This window comes from Vulpes lagopus, chromosome 7, assembly GCF_018345385.1.
Source record: "Vulpes lagopus strain Blue_001 chromosome 7, ASM1834538v1, whole genome shotgun sequence".
Lineage (NCBI taxonomy): Eukaryota > Metazoa > Chordata > Mammalia > Carnivora > Canidae > Vulpes > Vulpes lagopus.
Genome location: NC_054830.1, coordinates 212,824 through 240,594, shown reverse-complemented (window position 1 = coordinate 240,594; position 27,771 = coordinate 212,824). Strand labels below are relative to the sequence as shown.

The 27,771-nt window shown below is 70.7% G+C and overlaps 3 protein-coding genes across 4 annotated transcripts; 2 read left to right on the top strand and 1 right to left on the bottom strand.

Annotated features, from left to right (window-relative positions):
• The first annotated feature begins 135 nt into the window (after positions 1 to 135).
• Positions 136 to 7,830, top strand: RNF126 (ring finger protein 126). Its single transcript, XM_041764185.1, has 9 exons — positions 136 to 308; positions 4,782 to 4,840; positions 4,978 to 5,041; positions 5,339 to 5,583; positions 6,042 to 6,110; positions 6,186 to 6,255; positions 6,676 to 6,769; positions 6,910 to 7,025; positions 7,106 to 7,830. The coding sequence occupies exons 1-9, from the start codon at positions 234 to 236 to the stop codon at positions 7,253 to 7,255; spliced, it is 942 nt and encodes a 313-aa protein (XP_041620119.1). The 5' UTR covers positions 136 to 233; the 3' UTR covers positions 7,256 to 7,830.
• Positions 7,831 to 7,837: 7 nt separating this feature from the next.
• Positions 7,838 to 11,485, bottom strand: FGF22 (fibroblast growth factor 22). 2 transcript variants are annotated; one of them, XM_041764187.1, is made up of 3 exons: positions 11,250 to 11,485; positions 9,194 to 9,297; positions 7,838 to 9,106 (listed from the first exon to the last, which is right to left on the bottom strand). In XM_041764187.1, the coding sequence occupies exons 1-3, from the start codon at positions 11,461 to 11,463 to the stop codon at positions 8,912 to 8,914; spliced, it is 513 nt and encodes a 170-aa protein (XP_041620121.1). In that variant the 5' UTR covers positions 11,464 to 11,485; the 3' UTR covers positions 7,838 to 8,911. The 2 variants fall into 2 exon arrangements, with proteins under 2 accessions (XP_041620121.1, XP_041620120.1); XM_041764186.1 differs by having other exon boundaries at positions 7,838 to 9,083.
• Positions 11,486 to 16,130: 4,645 nt separating this feature from the next.
• Positions 16,131 to 27,730, top strand: POLRMT (RNA polymerase mitochondrial). Its single transcript, XM_041761856.1, has 21 exons — positions 16,131 to 16,281; positions 16,620 to 16,718; positions 18,534 to 19,147; positions 21,340 to 21,470; positions 21,581 to 21,773; positions 22,338 to 22,487; positions 22,631 to 22,795; positions 22,866 to 23,036; positions 23,210 to 23,434; positions 23,622 to 24,410; positions 24,695 to 24,817; positions 25,080 to 25,202; positions 25,441 to 25,620; positions 25,743 to 25,829; positions 25,910 to 26,023; positions 26,105 to 26,157; positions 26,270 to 26,368; positions 27,037 to 27,109; positions 27,238 to 27,329; positions 27,417 to 27,487; positions 27,572 to 27,730. The coding sequence occupies exons 1-21, from the start codon at positions 16,194 to 16,196 to the stop codon at positions 27,619 to 27,621; spliced, it is 3,690 nt and encodes a 1,229-aa protein (XP_041617790.1). The 5' UTR covers positions 16,131 to 16,193; the 3' UTR covers positions 27,622 to 27,730.
• Positions 27,731 to 27,771: the final 41 nt, after the last annotated feature.

Sequence of the window (27,771 nt, the reverse complement as noted above, 5' to 3'; positions counted from 1 at the left end):
AGGCGCCCGGCCGAGTTTGTCCCTCGGCGACCACCGTCGCCCAGACGGCGCCCGCCGCGCGCGCCGCCCGCCTCGCTCCCGCGCGCTCCCCCGCCCCACGCCGTGCGTGCCGTGCGTGCCTTGCGTGAGCGTGCGTGAGCGTGCGCGGGCGCGTCGGCCGGCAAGGGAGCAGCAAACGGCCGGCGGCGGGCGCCGCGCGGGGGGCGGGCGGCGCGGAGGAGGCGGCAGTGGCCATGGCCGAGGCGTCGCCGCAGCCCGGACGGTACTTCTGCCACTGCTGCTCCGTCGAGATCGTGCCGCGCCTGCCGGTGAGGCCCGGGCCGGCGTCGGCGGGAGCGCTCCCTCGGCCTGAGGCGGGCCGGCCCCGCCGGGGAAACTGAGGCCGCGGCGGCCGCGTGACCGGCGCCGGCGGAGGGGGCGGGGGCGGGGGCCTGGCTGCCGCGGCCTGGGGGCCCCGGGGCGGGCGCGGCGGCGACCTGGGAGCGGCGCGCCCGGGCTCGGCCTGCGTCCCCGCGTCCCCGCGGCTGGCGGCGGCGGCGGGCGCTGCTCGTGCCGGGCCGGGCTCCAGGGGCCGGGGCCCAGGTGCGCCGCACCTGCCGGGCCGCCCGACGTGCCCCGCGGCTCCCGGAAGCCCTGCGCCGCCGCTTCCGGCTGCTGCGCCCCGAGCCCGGCCCCGGCCCCGGCCCCCGGCGCCCCGACCCCCGGGCGCTGCGCGGCCACTTCCGGGTCGGCGGCCTGAGCCGCGGCCCCGACCTCGCCCCTGCGCCCGCGGCCCGCGGCCCCGACCTTTGTCCTCAGAGCCGCAGCCCGGGGACCGCGACGGTGAGCGCCGTCGGCAGGAGCGCGCGCCCGGTTTGCGGGGAGGCGGCCCCGTGGGCCCCGCAGGCCCACCCCGCCGTGGCGCCCCGCTCCCGCCCGCAGGAGGGTCTGGGAGCCCGCCCGGGGCCAGGCTGGCGGCCTCGCTGGAGCCGGGCGTGTGGGGGCAGGAGCCAGGAGGCGGCCGCACACGCCCAGACTCATCCTCCCCGGGACGCAGCGGGGCGCCCCCCCCCCCCCCGTCCCTGCCCCTACAGGCGCCGCGAGAGGCCCTCGGCCCTCCCCTCGGAGCGCCCGGGGCTGGGCCCGCCTGCCCGGGCACCCTGTGGCCGCCTCCTGCGCCCTGCGCCGGCCCGGGGTGCGCGCCTGCTCCGCGCTGAGCCGTCCGTTTGCAGCTGGAGAGGCGAAGCCGGCGGACCCCACCGGGGCTCCGCGGACGCCCACTGGGTGCTCCAGGGAGGGCTGCTGCGTGCTCAGGGTCTGACGTCAGCGGGTCGGAAGCAGGCTGAGCCCGCGGAGGTGGCCGGGCGCTGGGGCGCCCACCTGAGCCGCCTGGAACCGCTGGAGGCTGCCGTGAGCAGAGCCCCCAGCACGGGGCACACGTGTGCTTTCGGGGGTCCCAGCCCCAGCAGCGGCGGCAGAAGCACCCTGGGAAGACCAAGGAAGGTGGGCCCGGGGGCCCTGGGCGGGAAGGCCTCACACTTGCCGGGCCCTGCCGTGGCTCCGCACCGCGGCATCCCGGCATCCGGCAGCGGGCGTGATGCTCACGGGCGCTGGGGGGACAGATGGGGTGTGAACGTGGGAAGTGGTGGCAGCTGCTGGGACCACAGGAAGAAAGTGCGAGGGGGTGGGGAGTGGTGAGGGCGGGTCGGCGTTCCGTGGGGCCGCGGGGTCCCTCTGCGCAGTGGCAGCTGAGGCGGGCTGTGGGCAGCAGGTGCGCTCCTGGGGTCCGGGGGCTGGTGGGGTGGGGCAGTCCCACGTCTGTGTGTGGCCCCCGAGCCCCAGTCCCTCTGCACCCCAGGGGTCCTCCCTGGCTCTGCGCCACTCTTGGAGTTCTGGTCCCTTGGGGGGCCCTAGGGCCGACCTCCCCCAGGGCAGAGGATCTCGGGGGGCCAGCCGCCACTGTGACTCCGCCAGGGGGTCCCCCGTTTACCCGTACCTGCCTGGCCTGGGCGGGTCGCTCCCTTGTCTGCACCCCGTGTGCTCCCCGTCACTCAGGACGGGTTAGTGCACCTCATAGGTGCATTATCAGGTAGTGTCGTCCCCTCGCCTCTCCCTGCCCTCCTCTTAGGGGAGAGATAAGCGGCTCACGGTGAGGAGCCATTGGTTAGACACGGGTGCTCGCGAGTTAGGGCGGGCGAGCACGGGCTGCCCCCACCTGGACGCAGGCTCGGGACCTGCTCCATCGAGGGTCTCCTCACTTGGCTGCTCGGGTTAACCGAAGCCTTTGGGGCGTGCAGAGCGCGGGGACACCCCCGGATCTGGTCCCTTCCCCGCTGCCTGCGAGCAGAGGCTGGAGCCTGCCTGAAATCCTGTGCCGGGTGGTCCACGGCTCAGATGGGCACATCTGGGTTCAGCGCGTGGGGCTTGCTCGGGGTAGAGAGTACAGAGGCCGGGCCCTGCCCACGGCCAGCAGAGGAGCCACAGTCCTCTGGTCCTCGGTGGCCGCGGACTCCAGGGCCCTAGGCTTGAGGCCGTCTCCGTTTACAGGTGGGGAGACCGAGGCTCGCAGCCAGGAGGTGACGTTTGAGCAGAGACCCGCTTTGGAGAGGGGGCGAGCCAGGTAGCTATCTGGGGGAGAGCGCTCCGCAGAGGGCCTGGTGCGCAGGCCCTGAGAAGAGGGCAGGGGAGCGGGAGCGGCCGGCTGGGGTGCCCACAGCGCAGAGTGCAGAGCAGAGAGCGGGACCGGGGCTCGTGCGCCGGGGGACGCTCAGGAGCCGCCGCAAGCCCCGGCAGCTCCGCTCCGGCCCCTCAGCCTTGCCCAGGTGGCGCGGGGCTGGGGACAGGCGGCCTGCTCGGGGGACGCAGGGGCCGCTGCTCACGGAGGCCCCCAGCTGACAGGCAGGTGTGGGCAGGTGGGCTCCGCGAGGAAACGGGGAGAGCCCGCACCTTCCCACCAGCCCTGGGCCAAGGGGAGCCCCTTGCAGACGCCTCCACGTGCCGCCCCCCGGGCCGGTCCCCCCGTGTGCAGCAGAGCTGCCCCCATGGCTCCACTTAGAGGTGCGCAGGTCACTGTCCTTGCTGCTCCTCACAGCCCTGTTGAGACACCGTCCACCTGTGCACAGGGCGCGCTTCCGTGCTTTCTATACACGCAGGAGTCGTGCACCCAACGGCCTATCCAGTTCCAGAACATCACCCCAAGGGCACCCTGTCACCATCAGTCATTGCCTGCCCCCCCAGCCCCCTCCCCGTGCGTGGACGAGCCCGTCCTGGATGTGTCACATGCATGGACTCGCACCCCGAGGGGTCTCCTGTGTCTGGTTCCCTCCCTGAGCGTCGGGGGCTCAGGGTCCATCCCCAGGGCAGCGTCCGGGGGGGGCCTCACTCCCGCTGGCGACCAAGTGGTGCTCCCGCGCGTGGCTGGGCCACATCCCCCGTGGACGTGCGATGGTGGGTTTTGTGTGACGTGCGTCCTTGTTGCTCCCCGGGCGCGTGCGCAGCCGCGGAACCGCGGGGTCGGTCGATGACTGCGTGCGGCTCTTCCAGGGACCGCGGGGCCGTGTCTGAAGCGGCTGCCCCGGGTCACGGCCCCCCGGCCTGGTGGGGTTCCGATGGCTCCGCGTCCTCGCGTCCTCGCCGCCACTTGTCATCGTGTGTTGTGGGCAGGCCGCGTGTCCCGGGTTCTGGGGTGCGGTGCCTGGGCCCAGGGCGCTGGGCGGCCTGCCTGTTGGTTCTTGAGCTGTTTTTAGTTGGGTGGTTTGTATCTCGGTCGATGAAGTACCAGGGTTGTGTGTGTATCTGGGATTCAGTTCCCACGACCTATGCAGCTCTTGCTACCCCCCCCCCCCGGGCTCAGACCCCTTTGGGGGCCCCTTTGCCTTCGGCAGCGCGGGGAGCGCAGGGGTCGCGGCCTGTGCTGCGGTGGTGCCCGCTGCCCCGATGGAGGTGCCTGGCGCTCCTGGATGTCAGCAGGGAAGGGCCAGGCCGAGCCGCGGTGTCGCTGCCCCGGGGGACGGTCACAGCCCCCTGTGCCCGTGGCCCCCCTGGGACGGTCAGCGCCCCCTTCTCTCCCACCGGGGGGAGCGCTTCCGAAAGTCCCCGAGGGTAGAGCTGAGCTGTCTTCCCGACCCTGCGGCTCCGGGACCCTCACGGGTGTGGGCTTGGACTTGGGCTTGGGCTTGTTTCTGGGAACCGGAGGTGGGGTCTGGCGTTTCTCACCTTGCTGCCCCTGGGCCGGTCCCCCAGCCTCTAGTTAGGACATCTCTGTCTCCCCCATCTGACCAGTGGGGGGGGTGGGGAGCCGGGAAGGGGCGTGGCCAGTGGGGATGGGGTCACAGGCTCTGTGCTGGGGCTGCCGGAATGTTCCAGAAGCGCCACCATGGGATACCCACAGGCCGGTCCCTTTGCCTGGGTGGCACTTCCAGCCTCCGTGGTTACCCTCCTGGGATGTGAGCTCCTGGGGCCCCAAGGTCAGTCGTGCGACCCTCCCAGGAGCTTGGGGCGGGTGCTTCTGTGTGCACGTGGGGGCTGCTCCGTGGACCCCGTTTGGTACAGGCCTTGTCAGAGCCTTCGGCAGCTGGTGCTGTGGACTGTGGCGGGGTCCCCTGCAGCAGGGGCAGGTCGGAGGGCTCCAGGCCTGGAGACGCAGCGGCCGTTGCCCCGGGTGATGGGTGCCTGTGCCCCGCCCAGGCCGCCCCACGAGTCTGACCCTGGCCTTGAGCAGTTTCCCAGGTGCTTGTGGAGCGTGTCCTGCGCTGAGTCCACGGCCCCTCCGGCCCGGCGCTCACCCGCCCTCTCCTCTGCAGGATTACATCTGCCCCAGATGCGAGTCTGGTTTCATTGAGGAGCTTCCAGAAGAGACCAGGTAACGCGGCCCAGGTGCACGTGGCCCGACCCAGGCCCCTGGGGTGGTTCAGGTCTGTGGGCAGAGCCCGGATGGGCCACGTGGGGGGGGCAGCCCGAGGCCGGGGGACCCCCTGCTGACTTGCGCCGTCCTCCCAGGAGCACAGAGAACGGGTCCGCACCCTCCACGGCCCCCACGGACCAGAGCAGGCCGCCGTTCGAGGTGAGTCGGCCGCAGACCGCAGGCTTCCCTTCAGGCAGCTGCCGTCCCCTGTGCCCTCTGCCCTCCTCTACCCCCTTCCCCCATCAGGCTGTCCCTGGGCCTGACCCTTGACCATTGACCCTTGACCCCTGGGGCCTCTCCTCCCTCCTTTGTCCTGCACACGCCGGGGCTCCCCTGGTGCGTCCCCCTCCCTCCGAGCCCCGAGCCTGGGACTGCGCCCCGTGGCGCCCGGATGAGACGTGGGGTCCGGGCGAGGGCCTGCTGCCCTGCCTGTGATCACAGTCCTCCTCCCCACAGAACGTGGACCAGCACCTGTTCACGCTGCCGCAGGGCTACGGGCAGTTTGCTTTCGGCATCTTTGACGACAGCTTCGAGATCCCCACGTTCCCCCCTGGGGTGCAGGCCGAAGAGGGCAGGGACCCCGAGAGCCGGCGGGAGAGAGAGCAACACTCCCGGCACCGGTATGGCGCCCGGCAGCCCCGCGCTCGCCTCACCGCACGGCGGGCCACCGGCCGGCACGAAGGCGTCCCCACGCTGGAAGGGTGAGGGCATGCGGGGGCGCTCCTGGGAGTCTGGCGGCCTGCCCCATCCCGACTCTGCGGACTGGCCGTGTGCCCTTCCGAGGGTCCTGGGGGCCCCGGGGCGGGCCCTGAGCGAGGGCCCTCGTCCACGCCGTGCCCCGTCCTTCTGGGTCGTCCCTGCCCATCCCCATCCCTCCCCCTCCCGCCCCCACGCCGTGGCTGAGACTTGGCCGCTCACATCTGGGTCCCGGTGTCCCAGCGGCGGGCGAGCAGGGTGGTGCCGGCGTCTCAGCTCCATGGCCCGAGCTCCCTCCGTGCTGCGGGCTGAGGCTTGTTCCGTGGAGGCCCCACCCCCAGCGGGGACGGCCCGGCCGCCAGCGTCCTCACAGGTGCAGCCTGGCCCGTCACCGTGGGCTCAGACGCACAGGGCCCTGCCCGGGAGGGCGCTAACCACAGGCCCGGCCCCTGCTCTGTTCCAGGATCATCCAGCAGCTGGTCAACGGCATCATCACTCCCGCCAGCATCCCCAGCCTGGGCCTGGGCCCCTGGTGAGTAGGGGGGGCGGGTCCCCTGGTGCTCTCCCCAGCCCCTCCGCCACTTAAACCCCAGACCTCTCTGCCCAGGGGTGTCCTGCACTCAAACCCGATGGACTACGCCTGGGGGGCCAACGGCCTGGATGCCATCATCACGCAGGTACAGGGTGGCCGCCCCGCGGTGGGCACTGGGGAGTCGCCATCTCCCTCTGCTGAGGACGAGATGGGGGACGAGCCATGCTCCAGGGGATGAGGGTCCCCGGGGTGGGTGCCCTGCCCCAGCCGCCCTGGGGTGCCCGTGAACCTCCACATCCTGAGCCCCCCTGGGCGGGGGGTGGGGGCCTGGCTCTCGGTGCCGGGAGGGGTCGTGCTGTCCCCAGGGCCGCCGCCCCCTGGGTGCGAGGTGGCCCTGACGGGACAAGCAGAAGCGCGGGTAGGAGCGCGGGGCTCGGCTTCAGGGGGGTCTGAGGACCAGCCTTGGTGCTTTTGCAGGTAACCCGGCCTTGATTTCAGAGCCCTGCGGGGCAAGGGGCCGCGCCTGCCTGCCGAGCTCCCGGCACTCTGGCCTCTTGTCTTTCAGCTCCTCAATCAGTTTGAAAACACAGGCCCCCCGCCTGCAGACAAAGAGAAAATCCAGGCCCTCCCCACCGTCCCCGTCACCGAGGAACACGTAGGTGTGTGGCTCTCAGCTGCGGGGCCGCGGTCCCTGTCCCGACACCGACCCCTCCCCAGGACACGGGGCTCGGGAGTCCGCCCTGCGTGCCCCAGGGCTGCCCCGCGGGTCTCGGGCTGTCACAGGCTCCCCGCTCCGCAGGCTCCGGGCTGGAGTGCCCCGTGTGCAAGGACGACTACGGGCTGGGGGAGCGTGTGCGGCAGCTGCCCTGCAGCCACCTCTTCCACGACGGCTGCATCGTGCCCTGGCTGCAGCAGGTGAGCCCCTGGGCTGCGGCCTCTGGGCCCCCACCCCGCGCTCGGCCTCTGAACCGCCCCCCCCCTCTGTCCCCACAAAGCACGACAGCTGCCCTGTGTGCCGGAAAAGCCTCACGGGACAGAACACAGCCACCAACCCCCCGGGCCTGACCGGTGTGAGCTTCTCGTCCTCCTCGTCGTCGTCCTCCTCCAGCTCGCCGAGCAACGAAAACCCAGCCGGCAACTCCTGAGCCCCTCGCCCCGCCCCCCTCCGGCCGCCCCCGGTGAGCACAGGACCTCACACCCCAGGCCCTGCGGGGCGGTGGGGGCGCCGCGGAGCTGGAGCCTGGAGGTGCCCCCACCCGCCTCGGCGCCCACACCACCCCTGCTGCAGGCAGAGACTCGGAGGACCACCGCCTCCAGGCTGGAGAGAGCTCAGGCCTCCCCGAGGGGCGTCAGGCGCAGGGGCCTGGGCACATGGCGCCCCCGGGCGCCCCCGGCTCCCCCACCCGTTTGTCTCTAACCTCACCCTCCACACAGTCAACGGCGGAAAGGTTTTTATAATTTTAAATTATTACTGCTTTGAAATAAATGGACGTTTTAGCTCACGTGCGGCCCTGCATGATCTGTGGAAAGACCGGGTGGAGCCGCTCGGCCGGGGTCTCCGCGATGCCCGGACAGGCCACCAGGCCCCAAGCCAAGCGCAGGGGGCTCGGGACCACAGGACGACCAGCAACACAACAAAACTGCTCCGACAGACGTTTTTTAAAGGAAAAAAATATGTGTATCTTGAGAGCTATTTAAAAATACACCTACTTAGAAACAAGCGGGTGCTCGGTGTTTTCCTTCTGCGCGGCGCTGGGGGGCCCAAGCTGTGCGGCCCCGAGGTCGCGCCTTCGCCAGCTCCGTGGCCACGGACCCGCCCGGGAGCCGCCCCACGACAGCCGCAGAGGTTGCAGAGCTTCGCCGAGGGCCACGGCCCCACCCAGCGCCCCTCCAGCACGTGCTCCCCGACCTCATCCTCCAGGTGCAGGGTGGCTGCTGGGGGTGGGAGCCCCCAGGACCGTCGCCCTCCCCGCGCGGCGTCCCCCCGGCCCACGGTGGCAGGGCTCAGGGTGCGGGGAGGGAGCAGCCCCGGAGCCCCTCAGCCTGCACGGGCCCCCCTGCCACCACCACCCTGCCCGCCCCACCCCATGGTCACCACCGGAGCTGCTGGAGACCCGCGTGCACGTGTGTGTGCACGTGTGTGCTCCGCTGGGACGCCACCGCTCACAGGGGTGCTCTGATGGCCTCAAGTCCTAAAACCCAGGGGCAGGCAGGACTGGTCACCCCCAGGTCACCCACCCCCCGGGGCCCCAAGGAGACCCCCCTGCCCCCCACCTTCCAGGGGCACCCCCTCCCCGGCCCGCGGCCCCTCCTCCGTCACCGCCAGCAGCGCGGGGTCTGCCCGTGTCTGGGGCTCCCCCCTGCCTCTCGGGGGGACCCCCAGGACCCTAGGTCACCCCCACCTCCTGGGACCAGGATGGAGACCTGTCACCCCGTGGCACGTCCGTGCTGCCCCTCCCCCAGCCTCCAACACCCCAACGGGTTCCCACCTCCCAGCCGCCTCGGCCGTGTCCCAGCCCTTCTGGGGACCGACCGCCTGGCCACATCCTTCAGGCTCCAGCCCGGGCGGAGCGTTTCTGGGGCGTCCGTGCCCCCCGCTTGTGACTGGACACCTGTGGCCTCTGCTCAGCTCGGCGTCCGCCTGTCCCCAGACTCAGGAGCTCCCGGGGGTCAGGCAGGCAGGTGCCTGGCCCGGCACGCGGCAGACGTCCCGGGAGCGCTTGGAAACGGGGAGTGACCCGACGTGCTGGGCCGCGCCCCGGGCCACACGGCTCAGACCCCTCGTGGAAGCCCTGGCGGCCTCAGGAGACCAGGACGGGCAGGAAGTGGGTGGACAGGTGGTGCCGCTGTGTCCGGCCACCACGCCGCGGGGCCCCCTGCCCGTCCAGCGCCAGGAACATGGGCCGACCGCGGTGGCGCCAGCGGAGCGAGGCGTACGTGTTGTAGCCGTTCTCCTCGATGCGCTCCTGGAACCTGCAGTGGGCAGTGTAGACCCGCTTCGGGGGGTCGGGCGTGTGAGGCGGGCCACGGGCACCCCGCCCCCCGGCAGACACCCAGCCGCCCGCCGGCCCCGCGGCACTCACCGACCCGTACGGGTGCCCCCCGCGGTTCATGGCCACGTAGAAGCCGGTGTGCACAGCCTTGAGGGCCACGACGCCCACGCGGATGGAGCGGATCTCGATGATGCCTGGGGAGAGGCTGGGGGTCAGCCAGGGCCTGCCCCCGCCCCCGGCCCCGGCGCTCCTGTTGGCTCATGGGTCATCCAGGCCTCCTGGGGGCTGGGCCCCGAGCGTGGACACAGGGGAGCCACAGGCCCTGCCGGGAGGGGCCAGGAGCACCCGGGGGCGTGGGGGCAGGAAGGTGGGAGGATGTCAGCGGGGAGGGGTCCGAGGGCCCGGAGCCGCAGCCGAGTGCGGGGCAGGGAGGGCTTTGGGGTGGGGGGCGCCTGGAGCTCCACTGTCACAACAGGTGACAAGCAGGACGGGCAGGATGGGTGTAGGCCACCCGGTGCCGGCCACACTGGCAGTTCGCGGCCTCCCGCCCTGGCCATCCCGGCTGGGCACACGGAGCTCCAGATGGCGGGGGACACGGGGTGCTCAGGGAGCCCCAACTGCACCCCACAACCCCAGTGGGGGGTGCTGACCGTGCCCACTCCCCAGAGAGGGAAACTGAGGCCTGGGACGTGCCAGAGCCAGTGTGGGGCCCCATCGGCAGGCGGGGGAGCCCCTGAGGAGCCTTCCCCGTGGCTCCCCCCGTCCCCGCTGCCCAGTGTGCGGACCTGAGGAGTGAGGAGTCTCCCACACCTGGGCCCCGCCGTGTACCAGGGGCTAATCTGGAGTCGAGGCTTTGCCCTCTGGTCTGCAGCCTGGACTTGGATGCCTCAGGCGATGGGGAGCTCACCCCACGCAGCATGGGGCCTCTGTACCCGCGACCTCCCCCGTCAGGCACCCGGCTCCTCTCGCACAGTCAGCTTCTGTCTGCAGGAGAGCCCACCCAGGCCCACCTCCTCGGGGGGCCCCAGGCCTCTCAGATTAAGCTGCACCGGGACCTCACCCTATTTTCATTTGACTCGCACCCTACGTGGCCTCCTGTGAAGTGACCCTATTAGCTGATCGCGTGTGTAACCGCTTTGCCCTCTGCTGTGGGAGCCTCAGGAGGGTGGGCTGGTCACGGCGACCTCCCTGCGGCCACTGCAGCACACGGGAGCCACCGAGTCAATGACCACAGAAGTAGGGAAGGAGAGGAGAGCTCCCCACGCCCACCCCACAGAGCCGTCCCGCGAGTCACCACCACTGCTGCCCAGATGGGGAACCCGAGGCTCCGAGAGACGCAGCACCCGTCCCCAGTCACCCGGAGCCCCGGGCCCCACAGCCGGCCTGGAGCCACCTGCCGGCCGGTGCCCACCTGCGATGCCGGCCCAGCCAGTCCCCTCGTCATCGCCCCTGTCCGGTGCGCCTAATGAGAGCCCTGGGAGCCCGATGAAAGCAGCTGCAAGGGCAGGGGGTGATTATCTGCCCTAATGGTGGTGATTCAGGCAGTGGCCATGATTACACCCCCCGCCCCGCTGCCCGCCCCCTCTGCTCGTGCTCTCGCCTGCATACATCCCACAAACACTTATTGAGTGCCTCCTGTTTGCTGGGCAGGGCGTCAGCGCGGTGACTCCAACGCGACAAGGTTCTGGGCGTTAAGGAGCGCCAGCAACACCCCGACGCCCACGCAGCCGGGTGACCCTGGGGCCCTGGTCTGCCCTCTCTGGGCCTCGGCCACCTGGAGGGTGTGTGGGAACAAACAGAGGGGCCCCCGCCCGGGCGGGTTCTGGGCTTGGGCGCGGCGCGGACCCCAGCTCTGCTCCCACCTCGCGGTGTCACCGGGACCCGGGGGGCTTCGCTCGGCCCACGCGCCCAGGGACCCTGCCTCACCTATTCGGCAAACACCTTTCTCTGCCGCTGGAGCCAGGCCCGGAGCTGGGAGCGTTCCCTCCGCTGTCCAGCCCTCCAGCGCCTGCGCCGGGCCCATTTCACAGCTGGGGAAACCGAGGCCCCAGCCGGGAGCGGCGCGGCCGACACCGCACACCCCGCGGGACGACCGGCCGGTCCCCACCACGGCTGCCGCCCCGCCCGCCCGCCGGCCCCGACTCACTGTCCGCGCCGTGGCGCCAGCGGGTGCCCTGCACGCGGCCGCCGGGGTCCACGCGCAGGAAGAAGCGGGTGGACGAGAAGAGGCGCCGCCAGCGCACGTCGCCCTCCAGGTGCGGGTAGCTGCGCGGCCTCCGCGGGCCGCCCGGGGTCCCCGCGGCGCCCGGCGCCCGAGCCAGCAGCAGCCACGCCAGCCCCAGCCACAGGCGGCCGCGCATCGCCCCGCGCCCCGCGCCCCGCTCGCCGCCCGCTCTCGCCGCCCCCCGCGCGTCCGCGGCTCGGCCATCGCCAGGGGGGCGGGGCCACGCGGGGCCGGCTGGCGCGGGCCAATAGGGAGGCAGGGGCGGGGCCTGCGCCAGGGGCGGGGCGGGCCCACGGTCGGCAGCCGGCGGTGGGCGGGGCCTGCGCCAGGGGGCGGGGCGGGCCCACGGTCGGGAGCCGGCGGTGGGCGGGGCTTGCGCCCAGGGGGCGGGGCGCGCTCACGGTCGGGAGCCGGCGGTGGGCGGGGCCTGCGCCAGGGGGCGGGGCGGGCCCACGGTCGGCAGCCGGCGGTGGGCGGAGCCTACGTCAGGGGGCGGGGCGGGCCCACGGTCGGGAGCCGGCGGTGGGCGGGGCTTGCTCCCAGGGGGCGGGGCGCGCTCACGGTCGGGAGCCGGCGGTGGGCGGGGCCTGCGCCCAGGGGGCGGGGCCACTCGGGAACTGTCTTGCCTCCGCGCGTGTTTGTCTTGCGGGGCGGGGAGGCCAGTGCGTGTCCGTGAGTCACCGGCTTAGCCTGCAGGGGCTGCGGGGGCGTGGGTGTGAGACAGGCGGGCCCGCAGGGACACGGAAGGACACAGGGACACAGCGCCGGGGGAGCCCGAGACCCGGGAGGGGCGGAGCTGCCAGGGGTCGTGCCCGGTGGACTCGCCTGGCCCCAGGCTGGAGCCCCCTAGAGCCAGGCCCCAGGGAGCGAGTGACCCCAGGGACCGCCGGGCGCACCGGGGTTGGGCGGGGGACGGGAGCGGTGCCGCACTCGCGAGCACGTCTGTGGCCGGCTGACCCGGGCGGGGATGATGGCTGGGGCGGGCCCGGTCCCCCGGTCCCCAGCGTCCAGAGCTGCATGGCCCGGGAGGGTGGCTCCATCGACAGCCATTCCCGCTCATGACTAGACACACCCAGGCCCGCTGGGAGCCACCCTGCGGCCCGGATCCTGCGAGGGGCGCACTGAGCCTCCCCAGACAGAGCCCCGCGATGTCGTTGACAGGTGGGGACACAGGGGTGGGTGGGTCAGCAGCTGCCCCAGGCCGCACACAGGACACACCCCAGGGCTCCGCTGCTCCTCTGCTCCGCAGTCCCAGGTGGCACCGTAATTAGCACCCGGGTGAAGCCGAGGGGACAGGCCTGGCCCAGTGCAGTGCTGGGGGGCGGAGCGGGCCGCCTGGCAGCCGGAAAGCCTTGGCCCGCTCTGGGGACGCCCTGACCCTCCTTCCTAGGCGCAGGCGGGCCTCCTACGGGCTGTGCCCGAGCCCCGGGGCCTGGGCACGTGGATGGGAGCGCACATCCCCCCACCCCACCCCGAGCCTCGTGCTGCCTCTGGAACGTGGGCCGGAGGATGGAGGGCGGCGACGCACAAGCTCGCTGGACACAGACTCCTAACATCCGGATTCCCAGCAGCCAGAAACTCCCCTTCCTGGAGTGTCCCCGCCCTGGCCCCAGGACGACAGTGCTGGGGGCTCTGTGAGGTGGGGGTGGACCCACGCCCAGGAAGCTGTCCTGCCCCGGGTGCTGTTGGAGCTTAATAACAGCTTCATTGAAATATAATTCACGTACCTCACAGTGCGCCCAGGTAAGCCTGCCACTCCGTGTTTTCAACGCAGCGTCGTCAGCCATCACCTCTATCCCGTTCCAGAACATTCCATCACCCCAAAAGGAAGTCCTGTCGCCATCCGCCCTCATCCCCATCCCCACCTCCAGCCCCTCCCCCGGCCCCAACTCCCACCCCTACCTCCATGAGCCCCCCCCCTGCCCTGCACGTGTCACACACATGGACTCCCAGCCCGTGGGGCCTTCTGCCTCTGGTTCCCTCCCTGAGCGTGTGGGCTCGGGTCTGTCCCCTGGGCACGTGGGGGCCTCGCTCCTGCTCGGGGTCCAGGGACTGTATCACTTATATATTGACACTTGGTCATTTCTATCTTTGGCTGCTGTGGATTGTGTCACCGTGGACGTGGTTTCATTTGTCCTGCGTGCAGGTAGAGAAGTAGACCTGCTGGGTCAGGGTGGACCTGAGCTGCCAGCCCGCCTCCCGACCACTCACCCCGCCGCGGCCCGCGTGGGCACATCCTGCAGCCCATCTTCACCGGGCAGAGCGGAGAGACGGTGCGCGTCCTCGGGAGATGCGACACCTATGGAGTGGGTGCGAGGACAGTGCTGTGAGCATCGCTGCCATGCGGCCCCTGACGCGCCACTGTCTCTCGGCTCCGCAGCAGGTTCCCTGGGCAATAAACACGACACTGTGTGCAAACCACTGTGCGGTGGGAGGCGGCAGGGCGGGTGTGTCGGCCGTGGGTGGCGGTGCCAGGAGCTCGGAGGACACGGACACCCGAGCTGAATTCTTGACATGCGCCCTCGTGACATCTCACCTCAGGAAACACGTGCTGGGACCTTTCCGCGTAGCGGATGCGTGAGAGTAGGCCGCAGGGATGGTGCCGCCCCACCTCCGGGCACAGGCCGTGTCTGCTGCAGGCAAGGTCGTCTGGGATTTTTTAAAGATTTTATTTATTCATGAGAGACCCGGGCAGAGGGAGAAGCAGGCTCCCCGCGGGGGGCTCGACGTGGGACTTGATCCCGGGACCCCGGGGTCATGGCCTGAGCCAAGGCAGGCGCCCCACCGAGAGCCCTTGGTTCCAGCCCACGGGTGCTTTTTTTTTTTTTTTAAGATTTTTATTTATTTATTTATGATAGTCACAGAGAGAGAGAGAGAGAAAGAGAGGCAGAGACACAGGCAGAGGGAGAAGCAGCCTCCATGCACCGGGAGCCCGACGTGGGATTCAATCCTGGGTCTCCAGGATCGCGCCCTGGGCCAAAAGCAGGCGCCAAACCGCTGCGCCACCCAGGGATCCCAGCCCACGGGTGCTGATGCTGCGCGTCGGGCGGGTCTCCAGGAATGTGAGAATGCGCTTCTGTCGTCGAGGGCACTGGGTGTGTGGTAATTCATTTACTTTTTAAACGATCTATTTCTTTTGAGAGAGACAGAGACAGAGCGCAGAGGGAGAAGGAGAAGCAGACACCCCGCTAAACAGAGCCTGCCATGGGGCTCGATCCCATGACCCTGGGCTCATGGGACCCCGAGACCACGATCGGAGCCCAAACCAAGAGTCAGACGCTCAAGCCACTGAGCCCGCAGGCGCCCCGGCTCGTGGCAACCCCGCACAGGCAGCGCCGGGATCCGGCCTCCTCTCTATCTGCCTTTCTCTGCCTTATTTTTTTTTTAAGTTTTTTTTTCTATTTTTTTAAATTTAAAGATTTTATTCATTCATTTACGAAAGACACAGGCAGACAGAGAGAGGCAGAGACCCAGGGCGAGGGAGAAGCAGGCTCCGTGCAGGGAGCCCCACACGGGACTCGAACCCGGGACCCCGGGGCCACTTGAATTATCATTCACCTTTTTCCTAAGTTTTACAAGGAAACTCGGTGTCACCGTCAGGAGCGGGAAGCCCCGCGGGGACTCGCTGGCGATGAGCCGTGTTAGGAGGGAACTGTGCGGCGGGGCCTGGGGCGCGGGGGGGCGGGCGGGCAGCCTCCCGGGCTCCAGCGGGAGCAGGGGTCCCGGGCGTCTAGGCCTCGGGGGGCCCAGGGCCCAGGGCGCTCCCAGGAGTGAGTCAGACCCGAGGTCAAGGCCCCGGGCGCTGCAGAGGCCGCGGCTGGCACATTCCCCGCCGCTGGGATCATGAGGCCCAGCCCCGCGTGGGCAGCCGCGTCTGGAATGTGCTGTGGAGGGACCGCGCGGCCCAGGGGCTGGCCCTTGCACCCTGGGCGACCGGTGCCCACGCCTGCGGACCCGGGTCGCCGCCCCGGGCTCCTCCACCACCTCCCGGGCTCCGCCCCCCGCCCCAGGCTCCGCCCCCGTCGCCCTCCACCACCTCCCGGGCTCCACCCCCCGCCCCAGGCCCCGCCCTTCGCAACCTCCCGGACTCCGCCCCCGCCTAGGCTCCGCCCCCTCCACCACTTCCCCGGGCTCCGCCCCCAAACCAGGCCCCGCCCTTTGCCACCTCCCGGGCTCCGCCCCCGTTCCCCCAGGCTTCCCCCCCGCCCCGCCGCCTCGGCCACGCACCCCGGACGCGCCTCGGGGCCTCTGCACCCGCCGCGGGGCTGCCGGCGCGGCCACTGCACATGCGCCTCCGCCGCCCACCGCTCCCCGGCTCCCGCCCCGCCCGCGCCGGAGCGGGGTCACGCCGGGGGCCGCGCTGGGAGCCTCCGGGTGCCGGGTCGTCTGGTCCGTCCGTCCTCGCGTCCGTCCAGGCGGCCGGTGTGCGGGCGGGGCGGGCGACAAAGACGCCCAGCCGGCCCGGCTCGGGTCCGCAGCTGCCCACGCTGGCCTCCCCCGCGGTACGTGGCTCGCGGCTCGCGCCCCAGAGTCGACGGCGGAGCCTGGAAATCGCAGACCGGAATCGCTCAACCGCACGGGCCCAAACAAACGTGGCTTCCGGGTCCTCCCGGAGCGGGCTTCCTGTCACGCGGTTACCCAAGCAACAGCTTTGTCCCGCCCCTCCGAGACAGACGGAAGAGCCAATCAGAGAGCTCCGCTGGCGCATGCCTCCGAGGCTCCGCGGCCCCGCTGCTCCCTGGGAATTGTGGTTCCGGCGGCCTCCTCCCGCGGCGTGGTCCCGTCACAGCCGCCGTAGGCCGCGGGACTACAACTCCCGGCAGGCGCGGGCGGCGCAGGCGCAGTGCGGGCGGCGCGGCGGACGGCATGTCGGCGCTGCGCTGGGGCCACGGTGCGTCCGGCCTCCGGAGGGCCCTGTGGCCCGCGGGCCGCCCCGGCCTCGCCGCCGAGGAAGGTAACGCGGGGAGCCCCGGGCGCGCCGCCGCGGCCTTCGCCCCAGGCCCCGGGAGCCAGCGCCCACGCCTGCCCGGGGGCCCGGGGCCCTGTTCTGGGGACCCCCCCCCCCGAGCGCGCCTCGCCCCCCGGGCCCCCCCGACGGGGCCGTTTGACGCCTGGAGCCGCCGACCCCGCCCTCGGGGCCCGGGGCGCTTGACCCCTGCGCCGCGCCTGCAGCTCGGGGGGCGCGAGCTCGGGGCCCCGTGACCCTTGGCCTCCGGGCTTCTTCCCCGCGTGGGGCCGCGGACCCCTGACCTGCGAGGACCCGCCCCCGCAGCCTCCGCGTGTCGCCCACAGGGACCCTCCGTGGCGTCGGGGGCCGCGGGGCGAGCTCGTCCGCCAGCCCCCGCGAGCAGGACCGCCGGAAGGACTGGGGCCTCGCGGAGCTGCTGGAGGGTGAGCGCGACCCCCGGGGCCTCCTCGAGGGCGGCTGGGCCGCCAGGACCCGAACCCCGAACTCCGGACGGACCGTGCGCCCCGGCTGGCTCCTGGGCCGAGGCTCCTGCAGGGGCGGGGCGGGGGGTGGGGGTGGGGGCGTCCTCCGTCTTCCTGACCTGGAAGGACCCCTGGAAGCACCGGGCAGCGCTGGCGCCTCCAGAGGAGGCGGGGGCCTGTGCCTCCCAGACCCGGCCCAGCGCGGCCCAGCCCGGCCCAGCCAGGCCTGGGGTGGAGGCGCCTCTAAAACGAGAACCGCGGCTTCAGGAGAATCTAAACGTGCAGAAGCAGAGCGACACCCTCCCCGGTCAGCAGCCTTTTCTCTCTCACCTGCTCCCTGATGTCCTTAAAGCAAAGACTAGGCCGCGTGTCGTTCGCCCTAGGAAGGTTCTGGAGGTCTGAATCTGGAAGTCCTGTTAGTCTGCAGCCCCCGCACCCCACCCCCCCAGGACCGAGGTCCCTGTGGCCTGTGCCACGGCCCTGCTCCAGCCTGTGGCCTCAGCACATGTCCCGGGTGCTGGCACACATGGAGGGCCAAGGTCACCCTGACTTCCCACTCCGCTTCGGCAAATCTTTGCTGAGCCCCTGCTCTGTGAGCGAGACCGGCTCCCCAGTCGGCTGCAGCCCCGTGGGAGAGGCACGGTGGGTCCTTGAGAGCAGTCGCAGAGTTCACGCATGGCCCTGAAATCAGTATCGGGTGCCTTCGTGGTTCCTTGGGAGGACCGAGGTGTGACACGCCTGCCCCCCGCCGAGGGAGGCCCAGGTCGCACGCTGTCCTCTTGTTATCTCTTGTTTCACCCTTACTGCAGACGGGTGCCCTCTCCAAGGTACGTTCAGTGCTGCCAGGTCGTTTTAACTTAAACGGTCTGTTCCTTGGAGGGAGAGCACAGGAGCGGTGGGGAGGGGCAGAGGGAGAGGGAGTCTCAAGCAGACTCCTCGCCTAGCGCGGAGCTGACGTGGGGTCCGATCTCACAACCCTCAGGTTACCACCTGAGCCGAAATCAAGGGTCGGACTCTCAGCAGGCTAAGCTACCCAGGCACCCTGTTTTTGCATTTTTGCACTTTTGTTGGTGATTTTGGTGTTCGGAGCGGCCCCTAAGCACAGTGGCGTTTTGTGGTGTTCTGCGCTCAGGAAGGTGGTGAGGTGCCTCTTGAGAAAATAGGTGTTTGTTCGGGAGTGAGCTGCAGTGCTGTTGGCTGTGGCTTCGGCGGTCGCGAATTAACAGTATGTGTGAAGTAAGGTGTCTCCAACAGAAAGACCTAGAACGAGGCCCGGTGTCGATGCGCTTGGGACTCCCGCCAGCTATACAGTGGCTGTGCCAAGGGCCAGCACCGGAACCTTTGCCCAACCACGCAGAGGCATCAGGCACAGCACGTGCAAAGGCCCTGAGGCCATTGGGGCTGCAGCAGAGTGCACCGCGAGGGTTCCAGGCACCTGGATGGATTTGAAGGCAGAGGTGCACCCTCGAGGGCGTGCTGACAGGCTGGATGTGGACGGAGAGAGGCCTGACGACCCTGGGTTTCTGGCTGAGCACCTGAGAGGACAGCCCTGCCGAGGAGGGAGATGTGGAGGAGCAGGCTTTGGGGGGACTCTAGCAGCTTGTTGGGGAGTTGGGCTGGAGAGGCTCAGGCAGACAGGTGCTGAGTGGGTGCGTGTGCCTGAACATCGGGGCGCCCGAGGCAGTTGTCATCAGAGACGTGGAGCCGAAGCCTCAGGAGCAGGGGCCGCGCCCCTCGGGTGGACGCCCCTGACGCCCCTGCCCTTTGCTCCCACAGTGCTCGAGGCGCGGGTGCGGCAGCTGCAGGCCGAGTGCGTGTCCGAGGTGACGGTGAAGAGGGTCAGCGTGGCCCGGCCGCGGGCCCCCGGGAAGGCCCCCGGGAAGGCCCCCGGGAAGGCCCAGCGCAGGGCCGAGGGCGCGGCCGGGCGGACGAGCGGCCGCTGGGCCCAGAAACTGGACGAGGAGAAGTGGACGCTGCAGAAGCGCAAGCAGCGGCTGGATGTGAAGCTGCAGGGGCATGCGCAGCCGGAGGCGTGTGAGCGCGCCCTGCGGGTGCTGCCCCACCTGCTGGACGCCGGGCTGGCCTGCAACCTGGAGCCCGGGGAGCCCCGGGCGCCCCACAGCCGCCGGGAGGAGCAGCTGGCGCGCCTGCTGCATGAGACCCCGCGCGAGCCGAGCCGCAAGGCCGAGCAGGCCCCCCAGGCCGGGGCCGCCTCGGCGCGCTTGGAGGTCCAGCAGCACCGGCTCCTGGCCTTCCTGGACTGCTGCCTGCGCACCGGCCACCTGCCGCTCGCCCACCACGTGCTGGTCACGCACCACGGCCGGGCCCGGCAGCAGCAGCAGCTCACGCTGGCCATGTACAACGTCGTCCTGCTGGGCTGGGCCCGCAAGGTGAGCGGGGCCCGGGGGGTGTCGGCGGGGCTCCCGTCCCCTCCACTGCGGCGGCGCCACTGGGTCCCCGCAGCCCGCGTCCAAGCGCTGCTCTGGCCGCCGTGGCCGCCTTGACGGTTCTCGGGCGCAGCGGGCGTGGCCCTCGGGGGAAGTGCCAACGGCCAAGGGAAGGAAGAAATCTCCGGTTCTGGCGTTTTCCTCCTGGCGCCAGGGCTGCCGGACCCTGGAGGCCTCCCCCCTCCTTCCGCGTGGTGACTCCGGAGGGCAGGGCGGGTCTTTCTGTCAGGATGCTTCCTTCCGTCTCGCACATGGGCACGTGGGCTCTGGTGGCCGCGCGCGTCCCTCGGGCTCTGCTCCCGTGCACCGTGTCCCTGCGAGCGCCCCTGACCTCCCCTGTGTGCTTGGGACAGTGTTGCGTCCAGGGGGCCCCTCCTCCGTGCTGTGCGCCTGCAGCCCCGCTCTCAGGCCCACCAAGGAGGCAGTGGTGAGGACGCGGGTGCGGGCACAGGAGGGTGGGCTCCCTGGACTCCGTGCTGCACCCCCGTGGCCCGGGCGGCAGGCCCAGGAGCCACCGAGACTCCTACGTCTGCATCGGACTCTGACGGGCCGCGATGGGCCGCGGAGATGCCCGGTGCCCACGACTGGCCGTCACAGGCGGTTTCTGGCCCACACTTGTCCCTGGGGGTGCACAGAGGGGTCGTGCCCTCCGTGCAAGGTCACAGCCGTCCAGGTCCCCCAGGAAGGAGCCCTGTTTTAGCGGGACGTTCCTGCCAAGAGCCCCTGTGAGAGCTTCCTGTGGCCCCTGCCACAAGTGATCACGGTCTGGGTGGTTCCAGGCATTAGAGATTTCTTACTTTGTTTTTTTCATGTATACGTTCTACTAATTTATTCTTGAGAGACAGAGAGAGGGACAGAGACACAGGCAGAGGGAGAAGCAGGCTCCCTGCGGGGAGCCAGATGCAGGACTTGATCCCGGGACCCCGGGGTCACGCCCTCAGTTGAAGGCAGACGCCCCAACGCTGAGCCACCCTCCACGGAGGGTCCTTCCTGCTCCTCCCACTCCTGGAGGTGTGGCCACGTCCCTCCAGGTCTGCCTCCTGCCTCCGAGGTCACGCGGCCACCTCGCCACGTGCACCTGGCCTCATCCTCACTGGTTACGGCAACAAAGACCCCGTTTCCAGCAGAGGTGGGGGTGTCACTAGTCCACCCGCTGCAGCCCCCCCAATACGCACGGACTCCACAGCCGTCATTGGCTCTGTGAGTCCTTGTTTCTGGGCGGCCCACGTGTGTGATGGGCTTGGCTATCCCCAGACCCTGGTGTGGGTCCCGTCTGCTGCGTGTCCCCCGTTGGCCTGCAGCGCTCTCACCTCCCGAGTTTCCCATCTGTAAAGTATGGAACCTACTGGATTCTCGGAGAGACTGACGGAGCTGACTTAGGGCTCTGACCACACGTGTTGAGGACTGGGCGAGAGGGCACGCGAACTTCAGAAGGGCGTGTTCTCGTGTCAGTGGCCTTACTTCGTGAACGTGGGATTGACGGCGGCGCCCGGTAGAACTCCGACCCTTGTAAACGCTCCTCGTGCACACCGGCCGCGCATGGCCCCTGGGAGTGGCCGTGCGTGCTGGTGACTCGGCAGCCCGTCCAGGGTGGCCGGGACAAGCCCCTCAGAACCCGGTTGCTGGCGCCGTGGTCTCTGGCGGTGGCACCCCTGAGATGCGGGCGGCGGGACCGGGGTGGGACGCGGCACTTCGTGGTCTCCAGAGGCCCTGGGGCGGCACTGCTAGGCCCCCTGTGTGCAGGGGCGTTGGCCGCTTCCCCGGCACGGTGCCGACGTGCACGCCGCTCACACGAGGCAGGGGTCTTGGGGTAACGGATGGCCCAGGTGCTGGCGTGACGGGACCGCGGATCAGAGACCGACACGCGCGGGGTTCTCTGCGGAGCGCTGGGGAGCCTCTCGCAGCGAGGCTGACGTCATGCATGTTCTTGTCCACGAGAGCAAGGTGTTAACACGGTGCTCTCGGAAGCCAGCCCCCGCCCCTGCCGCCGTGTCCCCGCGGGCAGCGCCACCCTTAGAGGGCGCTCGGGGCGCCGTCTGGCTAGCTCGTCTTCCTGCCTGACTTGTTGGCTGTGGAGAGAGGTCCCGAGGGGGCAGGCCAGCCCCCCAGGCCCTCACCCAGCCTGGTCTCCCCAGGGTTCCTACAAAGAGCTGCTGCACGTGTTCTTCATGGTGAAAGACGCGGGCCTCACCCCAGACCTGTTGTCCTACGCAGCTGCCCTGCAGTGCATGGGACGCCTGGACCAGAGCACCGCCACCATCCAGAGGTGGGTGGGCACCAGGGCCGACCCGCGGCGACGGGGGAAGCGTCTAGGCTGGCCCTGCCGGGAGCCCGCCCCCCACCCCCCGCGGCCACCTGGCATTGGGTCCCCCGCAGGTGCCTGGACCAGATGGGCCAGGACGGGCTGAAGCTGAAGGAGCTGTTCACCTCCGTGCCGCTGTGCCAGGAGGAGCGGGCCCTGGTTCTGAGGGCGGTGTGCAAGGTGCAGCCCAACTTCAGGCCCCCGCCGCCACCCCAGTGCCCGCCCCAGGTCAACACCTCGCCACTGCTCCGGGAGATCTACGCCACGGTGAGCAGGCCCAGCGGGGTCTCTGGGGGCCTGGGCCCGTCCCCGTCCTCCTCTCAGAGCCCCCGCCTCCCGGGGGCGCCCTCCCCGCTCCTTAGAGGCCGGCCCAGCCAGACTGGGCACGTCCGGGTGCCCAGCGGGGCCCTGACCCTGTGGACGCCGGGAGGGGCACAGCTGTGCTGCTCCAGGCAGAGCCGGCGGCCAGGGCCCAAGCCTGCGTGGCCTGGAGCCCCAGGCGGGCACATGCCGCCCCACAGGCCCTCTTCGGGGTTCTCGTGTCGGTCGTGCTTTAATCGATCTGTTGTTGGGTGGGTCATGAGTTCACACGGTCCCGAGTTTGAAAAGAAAATACCAGCATCCGGGGACTTGAACTGTCTCTCCGGGCTGCCCGGCCCCTGCCCGCGGAAGCCAGGCCAGCACTGGGTGCTGCTCTGTGCCCTGCTTCCCTGCAGCCACACGGACGGGCGGTTTTCAGATGTGGCCCTGCTGGGGCAGGCGGGTGGGGGGCACGGAAGGCGGGGCGGGCAGCAGCTCTCGGCCTCACCGCCTGCCTGTCGGCGCCCGCAGAGCGACCCCGTGTCGTACCCGAAGCTGCACCTGCCCCTGGAGAAGCTGCAGAGCCTCTTCCAAGAGCAGCTGCGCGTGGAGATGGCCACCACCGTGCCCGTGGAGTCCGTGGAGAAGGCCCGGGTGCTGACCAAGGAGGTCCTGCAGGCGGTGAGGCCCTGGCTGGGGTAGGCTGCGTGCCCACCTGGCCCCGCGGCTCAGGGTGCCCCTTCCAGGGTGCCTGTGAGCTCAGGTCCCTGTCCCCGGGGGCCTAGAGCGCGTGTGGTGGTGACTCCTGCGTCCGTCCCCTGCAGCGGGACACCCTGAAGCAGCTGCGCGCCGAGTGGGCACAGGCGCTGTGCCTGGGGCTGCAGGACATGAAGGCCAGCGAGGCCCGCGCCGCCCGCACGGGCCGCCCCTCGCTCTTCCCGTTCCTGTGCGTGCTGACCGAGAAGGAGATGGCCGAGCTGCTGCTGCAGGTGGGGCCCGGGGGACGTCGGGGTCGTGGGGGGCGGGGGGCGGGGCTGGGGCTCACAGTGCCGCCCCCAGACCTTGCAGGTGCTGCCCCCGCAGGGAGAGTCGCTCCTCTCCCTGGCACAGCAGCTGGGCATGCGCGTCTTCAACCGGCACATGGTGCAGAGGAAGCAGCTCAGCAGCCAGGTGCAGGCTCTGCAGCAGCGCTACTACCGCTATCTGCACCTGCTGGCCTCAGACACCCAGGTGAGGCCTGGCACCTGGGCGTCCCTGCTCCCCTCCCTCCCTGGGGCAGCTGGGTCTGCCCCCGGGCCCTGCCCCCTTGTGCCAGGATGGCTGTCGCCCTGCCCTGGGGGTGGCCGGGGACAGTAAGCTCTGGGCCCAGCCCCCCCCCGGGCTTGACCCACTGTCCCCCCCAGGTGGCGGCACCCCACCTGCCCCGGCAGTACTGGGAGGCTCTGGGGCCACCTGAGGCCCCCCATGAGCAGCCCTGGCCCTTGCCGGTGCTGGTGGAGCTGGGCAAGAGGCTGGCCGAGCTGCTGGTGGAGACCGTGCGGATACCGGGCAGCCTGGCCGCCCCGCAGGGCGCCTGCACGCTCATCCCCGTGCTGTACCACGTGTACTCCTTCCGCAGCTTTCGCCAGGTAGGCTGCTTCAGGGTGCGTCGGGGACCGGAGAGGAGGCTGGGGACCCCCGGGCCACGGCGGGGCCTGTTGAAATCACGGCCTCGGGGCTGGGGTGCCCGACGGGACGCTCGGCGGTGTCCGCTCGCTGTGCGTCCTTGGGCACGACCGGGCCCTGGAGCCACGTTTGCCTCTGCCTCGCCCCCAGATCGGGATCCTGAAGCCGCACCCCGCCTTCACAGAGCTGCTGGCCGCCGCCGCAGAGCACACGCTGATCTTCGAGGCGTCCGAGGTGCCCATGCTGTGCCCGCCGCTGCCCTGGACGTCGCCGCACACGGGCGCCTTCCTGCTCAGCCCCACCAAGCTCATGCGCTCATTGGAGGGCACCATGCAGCACCAGCGCCTGCTGGACAGCTGCCCGCCCGCCGAGCTGCACGGCGCGCTGGACGCCCTCACGCAGCTGGGCAACTGCGCCTGGCGCGTTAACGGCCGCGTGCTGGACCTGGTCCTGGAGCTCTTCGCCGCCAAGGGCTGCCCCCGCCTGGGCGTGCCAGCCCCGCCCTCTGAGGCGCCGCGGCCGCCTGAGGGCCGCCTGCCCCCCGACGCTTCGCCCGCGCAGAAGGCCGAGGTGCGGCGGGAGCTGGCCCGCTGCCTGAAGGTGGCCCGGGAGATGCACAGCCTGCGCTCCGACGCGCTCTACCGCCTCTCGCTGGCCCAGCACCTGCGGCACCGCGTCTTCTGGCTGCCGCACAACATGGACTTCCGCGGCCGCACCTACCCCTGCCCGCCGCACTTCAACCACCTGGGCAGTGACCTGGCACGCGCCCTGCTGGAGTTTGCCCAGGGCCGCCCGCTCGGCCCCCACGGCCTCGACTGGCTCAAGATCCACCTGGTGAACCTCACGGGGCTCAAGAAGCACGAGCCGCTGCAGGCGCGCCTGGTCTTCGCCGACGAGGTGATGGACGACATCCTGGACTCTGCCGACCGGCCCATGACGGTAGGGGGGGAGGGGGCGGCCGGGGCCCTGTGCCCTCCTGACAGCCCCGAGCCGTGCCTGGAGCAGGCGGCCCTACCCCCCTCCCCAGCCCCCCGTTGGCTGGCCCTGGGCTCCTGGCCTTGTCCTTCCTTTCGGTCATCCTGAGTCCCCTTCCCAGGCCCTTCGCAGGCCCTTCCCCGTCCCCTCGCCACTCTCTGGGGGCTGCTCCCGTCTCCGTCGCCCCCCGCCGCCCCGGGGGCTCTGTCCTGGGCCGCCGGCCTGAGCCCCACTGTGCCCTCCCTCAGGGCCGGAAGTGGTGGATGGAGGTGGACGAGCCCTGGCAAGCCCTGGCTTGCTGCATGGAGATCGCTCGAGCCGTGCGCTCCCCCGACCCCACGGCCTTTGTGTCTCATTTCCCGGTTCACCAGGTGAGCGGCTGGGGACCCTGGTGTGGGGGGCCTGGCACGGCGGGCTCGGCTAGAGGAGCTGTGTGTGTGTGGCTCCTGCAGACCCCACCTGTGTCTCCTGGTGTCCCCGTGAGGGGCCCGGCCAGCCTTGCTGTCCTGCCTCTCGGCTTTTGGGTCCGGCGTCGGGTGGTGCGTGCTGCGCCCTGGGGAGCCCTGGAGCTGTGGCTCGTTCCCGGGGTCCCTGTCACCAGCCCTGCCCGGGCCCCTCTCTCCCGTCGGCCAGGACGGCTCCTGTAACGGCCTCCAGCACTACGCCGCCCTGGGCCGCGACAGCATCGGCGCAGCCTCGGTCAACCTGCTGCCCTCGGACTTCCCGCAGGACGTGTACAGTGGGGTGGCTGCACAGGTGGGCGCCACGTCCCCCACCTCCGTCCGCAGAACCCACTGGCATCTCCGTCCCCCGACCGCCTGCGTTGGCGGAGCCCATGGTCTCTGTCCCCCCGTGAGGGGGCCGGGCGGTCAGGGTGGGCTTCCCTGAGCGAGGTGTCAGAGGAGGGAAGCTGGAGCCTTTGGGAAGAAGAGGGGCCTCGCAGGGGAGCTGCCGGGTCTGCACACCCACCTGCTGACCCCAGACGCCCGCCCAGGTCGAGGTGTTCCGCAGGCAGGACGCCCAGCGGGGCGTGCGGGTCGCCCAGGTGCTCGAGGGCTTCATCAGCCGCAAGGTGGTCAAGCAAACGGTGATGACCGTGGTGTACGGGGTCACCCGCTACGGGGGCCGCCTGCAGATCGAGAGGCGCCTGCGGGAGCTCAGCAACTTCCCCCAGGTGCGCCCGCTGCCCCTCACTCCCGACCCCTGGCGGCGGGGCAGCAGGTGGCCCGAGGTGGGGTGGGGAGGCCGTCCTGGCTCTGCCCCCCAGTGCCCGGCTGACCACCCTGCTCCCTCCAGGAGTTCGTGTGGGAGGCTTCCCACTACCTGGTACGCCAGGTGTTCAACAGCCTCCAGGAGATGTTCTCGGGTACCCGGGCCATCCAGGTGTGTCCTCCTGTCCCCTCCCTGGGCCCACCAGGCCGCCCGACTGGGCCCCGCCCTGAGCCCCTGCCCTGTGTCCACAGCACTGGCTGACCGAGAGCGCCCGGCTCATCGCGCAGACGGGCTCGGCCGTGGAGTGGGTGACACCCCTGGGCGTCCCCATCATCCAGCCCTATCACCGGGACTCCAAAGTGATGGTACGTCCACCCCCGCCCCCCTGCTTGTTGGGTGGGACTCACGACCCTCCCCTCCCTGACCCTCCCCTCCCGACCCTGCAGATTGGTGGTGGCATCCAGAGCCTCACGTTCAGCAATAGTGGGGACACGACCCAGTGAGTGCTGGGGGGTGCCGGGGGGTGGGGGTTGCCAGCCAGGGGGCGGCGAGCCTGGCCGAGGGACTGCCCCAGGTCGGCCCCCAGGCGCCCCTGCGTCCTGTGTCCCCAGGAAGCCTAACACGCTGAAGCAGAAGAACGGCTTCCCCCCGAACTTCATCCACTCGCTGGACTCCTCGCACATGATGCTCACAGCCCTGCACTGCTACAGGTGGGCCCTGAGTCTGGCGCGCCTCGCAGGCCGTGTGCCCCCCCCCCGCACCTGTTCGTCAGCTGCTGCGTGCGGGCCCTGGTCTGGGTGTTGGGGACACAGTGGGGGCCTGTGGAGTGACGAGGGGAGGTTGTGAGGCCAGGTCGGACAGGGTCAGGACCCTAACCGTGTGGGGTGTTGGACCTGATGCCCAGAAAAGGATTGTGTGAGCCTGTGCAAAGGCCCTGCGGCGGTGAGGTGTGACGGGGGGGGGGGGGGGGGGAGTGGGCTGGGCCTGGAGGGAGGGCGCGGCTGCTCTCAGTGACCCGTTTCTAGGCCCCACCCAGGTGAGTGCTGGCTGTGGACAGCTCTGACAACTGGGGGGCGCCCTTGTGAGGGGAGGTATAGGCATCCGGGTTTGTCCTGAGCAACTTGGGGGCAGCCAGCGGGGCAGTAGAGAGGCCTGGGGTTTGGGGTCACGTCCATCCGTCAGTTCCCTGTGGGTGCCCAGGGCCCTGGGGGGGGGGGTGCCCGTGGCAGCAGGGGCTGGGGCAGCACACGGCCCCAGTGTTCTTCCTAAGGGAACTTTGCACCTACGCTGTGAGCCTGAGAGCAGCGAGGACACGGGGGGGGGGGGGGGGGGGGGGGGCGCGGCCCTCCCCTCACAGGAGACCCTGACGCTGCCGTAGGAAGGGCCTGACCTTCGTGTCCGTGCACGACTGCTTCTGGACCCACGCGGCTGACGTGGCGGTCATGAACCAGGTGAGTCCGGTGGCCGCAGGCACCTGTCGGCCTCCATCCCGCCACCACGGCGGGGCTGGGCAGGGCAGGGGGCGTGACCCCACCTGACCTCGGAGGCCCAGGCCCAGGCCCCCCGTCCCCTCCCCCAGGTGTGCCGCGAGCAGTTTGTCCACCTGCACAGCCAGCCCATCCTGCACAACCTGTCCAGGTTCCTGGTGAAGCGATTCTGTTGCAGCTCCAGGTGAAGTACCCCCGGCCCCGACCCTGCCCCGGCCCCCACCCACCCCACCCGCCCCCTGGGCCTCACGCCCGCCCGGCCTTGCTCCAGGTCCCTGAAGCACCCTAAGAACTCGTGGATTAGCAAGCTGCAGGACACGCTGAAGGCGGTGCCGGAGACAGGTGAGCGGGGCCGGGAGTGCACGCTGGGGTGCCCCTGCCCACGGCCTCCCGCGACGCCCGGTGTACACGCGCTCTGCTCCGCAGGGGCCTTCGACCTGGAGCAGGTGAAGCACTCCACTTACTTCTTCAGCTGACGCAGCCCGCGGCGGTCCCCAGCCAGGTCCCAGGCGGGTCCCCAGGCAGGCGCCGCGCGGGAGCCCGCCCTGTACCATAGTGTAAATAAAGCTCTGTTGCCACCCGTGGGATCGAGTGTCTTCCGTCACTCTTGGGGCACTTGCGCGCCC

Excerpts from the sequence above, each read along its gene's own strand:
- RNF126 (XM_041764185.1), top strand. The coding sequence starts at position 234 with ATGGCCGAGGCGTCGCCGCAGCCCGGACGGTACTTCTGCCACTGCTGC. Across the intron at positions 6,111-6,185 it reads AGCCTGGGCCTGGGCCCCTG|GGGTGTCCTGCACTCAAACC; the intron begins GTGAGTAGGGGG and ends CTCTCTGCCCAG. Across the intron at positions 6,770-6,909 it reads CGTCACCGAGGAACACGTAG|GCTCCGGGCTGGAGTGCCCC; the intron begins GTGTGTGGCTCT and ends CCCGCTCCGCAG.
- FGF22 (XM_041764186.1), bottom strand. The coding sequence starts at position 11,463 with ATGCGCGGCCGCCTGTGGCTGGGGCTGGCGTGGCTGCTGCTGGCTCGG. Across the intron at positions 9,298-11,249 it reads CTGGCGCCACGGCGCGGACA|GCATCATCGAGATCCGCTCC; the intron begins GTGAGTCGGGGC and ends GCCTCTCCCCAG. Across the intron at positions 9,084-9,193 it reads GGGGGCACCCGTACGGGTCG|GTTCCAGGAGCGCATCGAGG; the intron begins GTGAGTGCCGCG and ends TGCCCACTGCAG.
- POLRMT (XM_041761856.1), top strand. The coding sequence starts at position 16,194 with ATGTCGGCGCTGCGCTGGGGCCACGGTGCGTCCGGCCTCCGGAGGGCC. Across the intron at positions 23,037-23,209 it reads TGCTGGCCTCAGACACCCAG|GTGGCGGCACCCCACCTGCC; the intron begins GTGAGGCCTGGC and ends TGTCCCCCCCAG. Across the intron at positions 23,435-23,621 it reads CCTTCCGCAGCTTTCGCCAG|ATCGGGATCCTGAAGCCGCA; the intron begins GTAGGCTGCTTC and ends CCTCGCCCCCAG.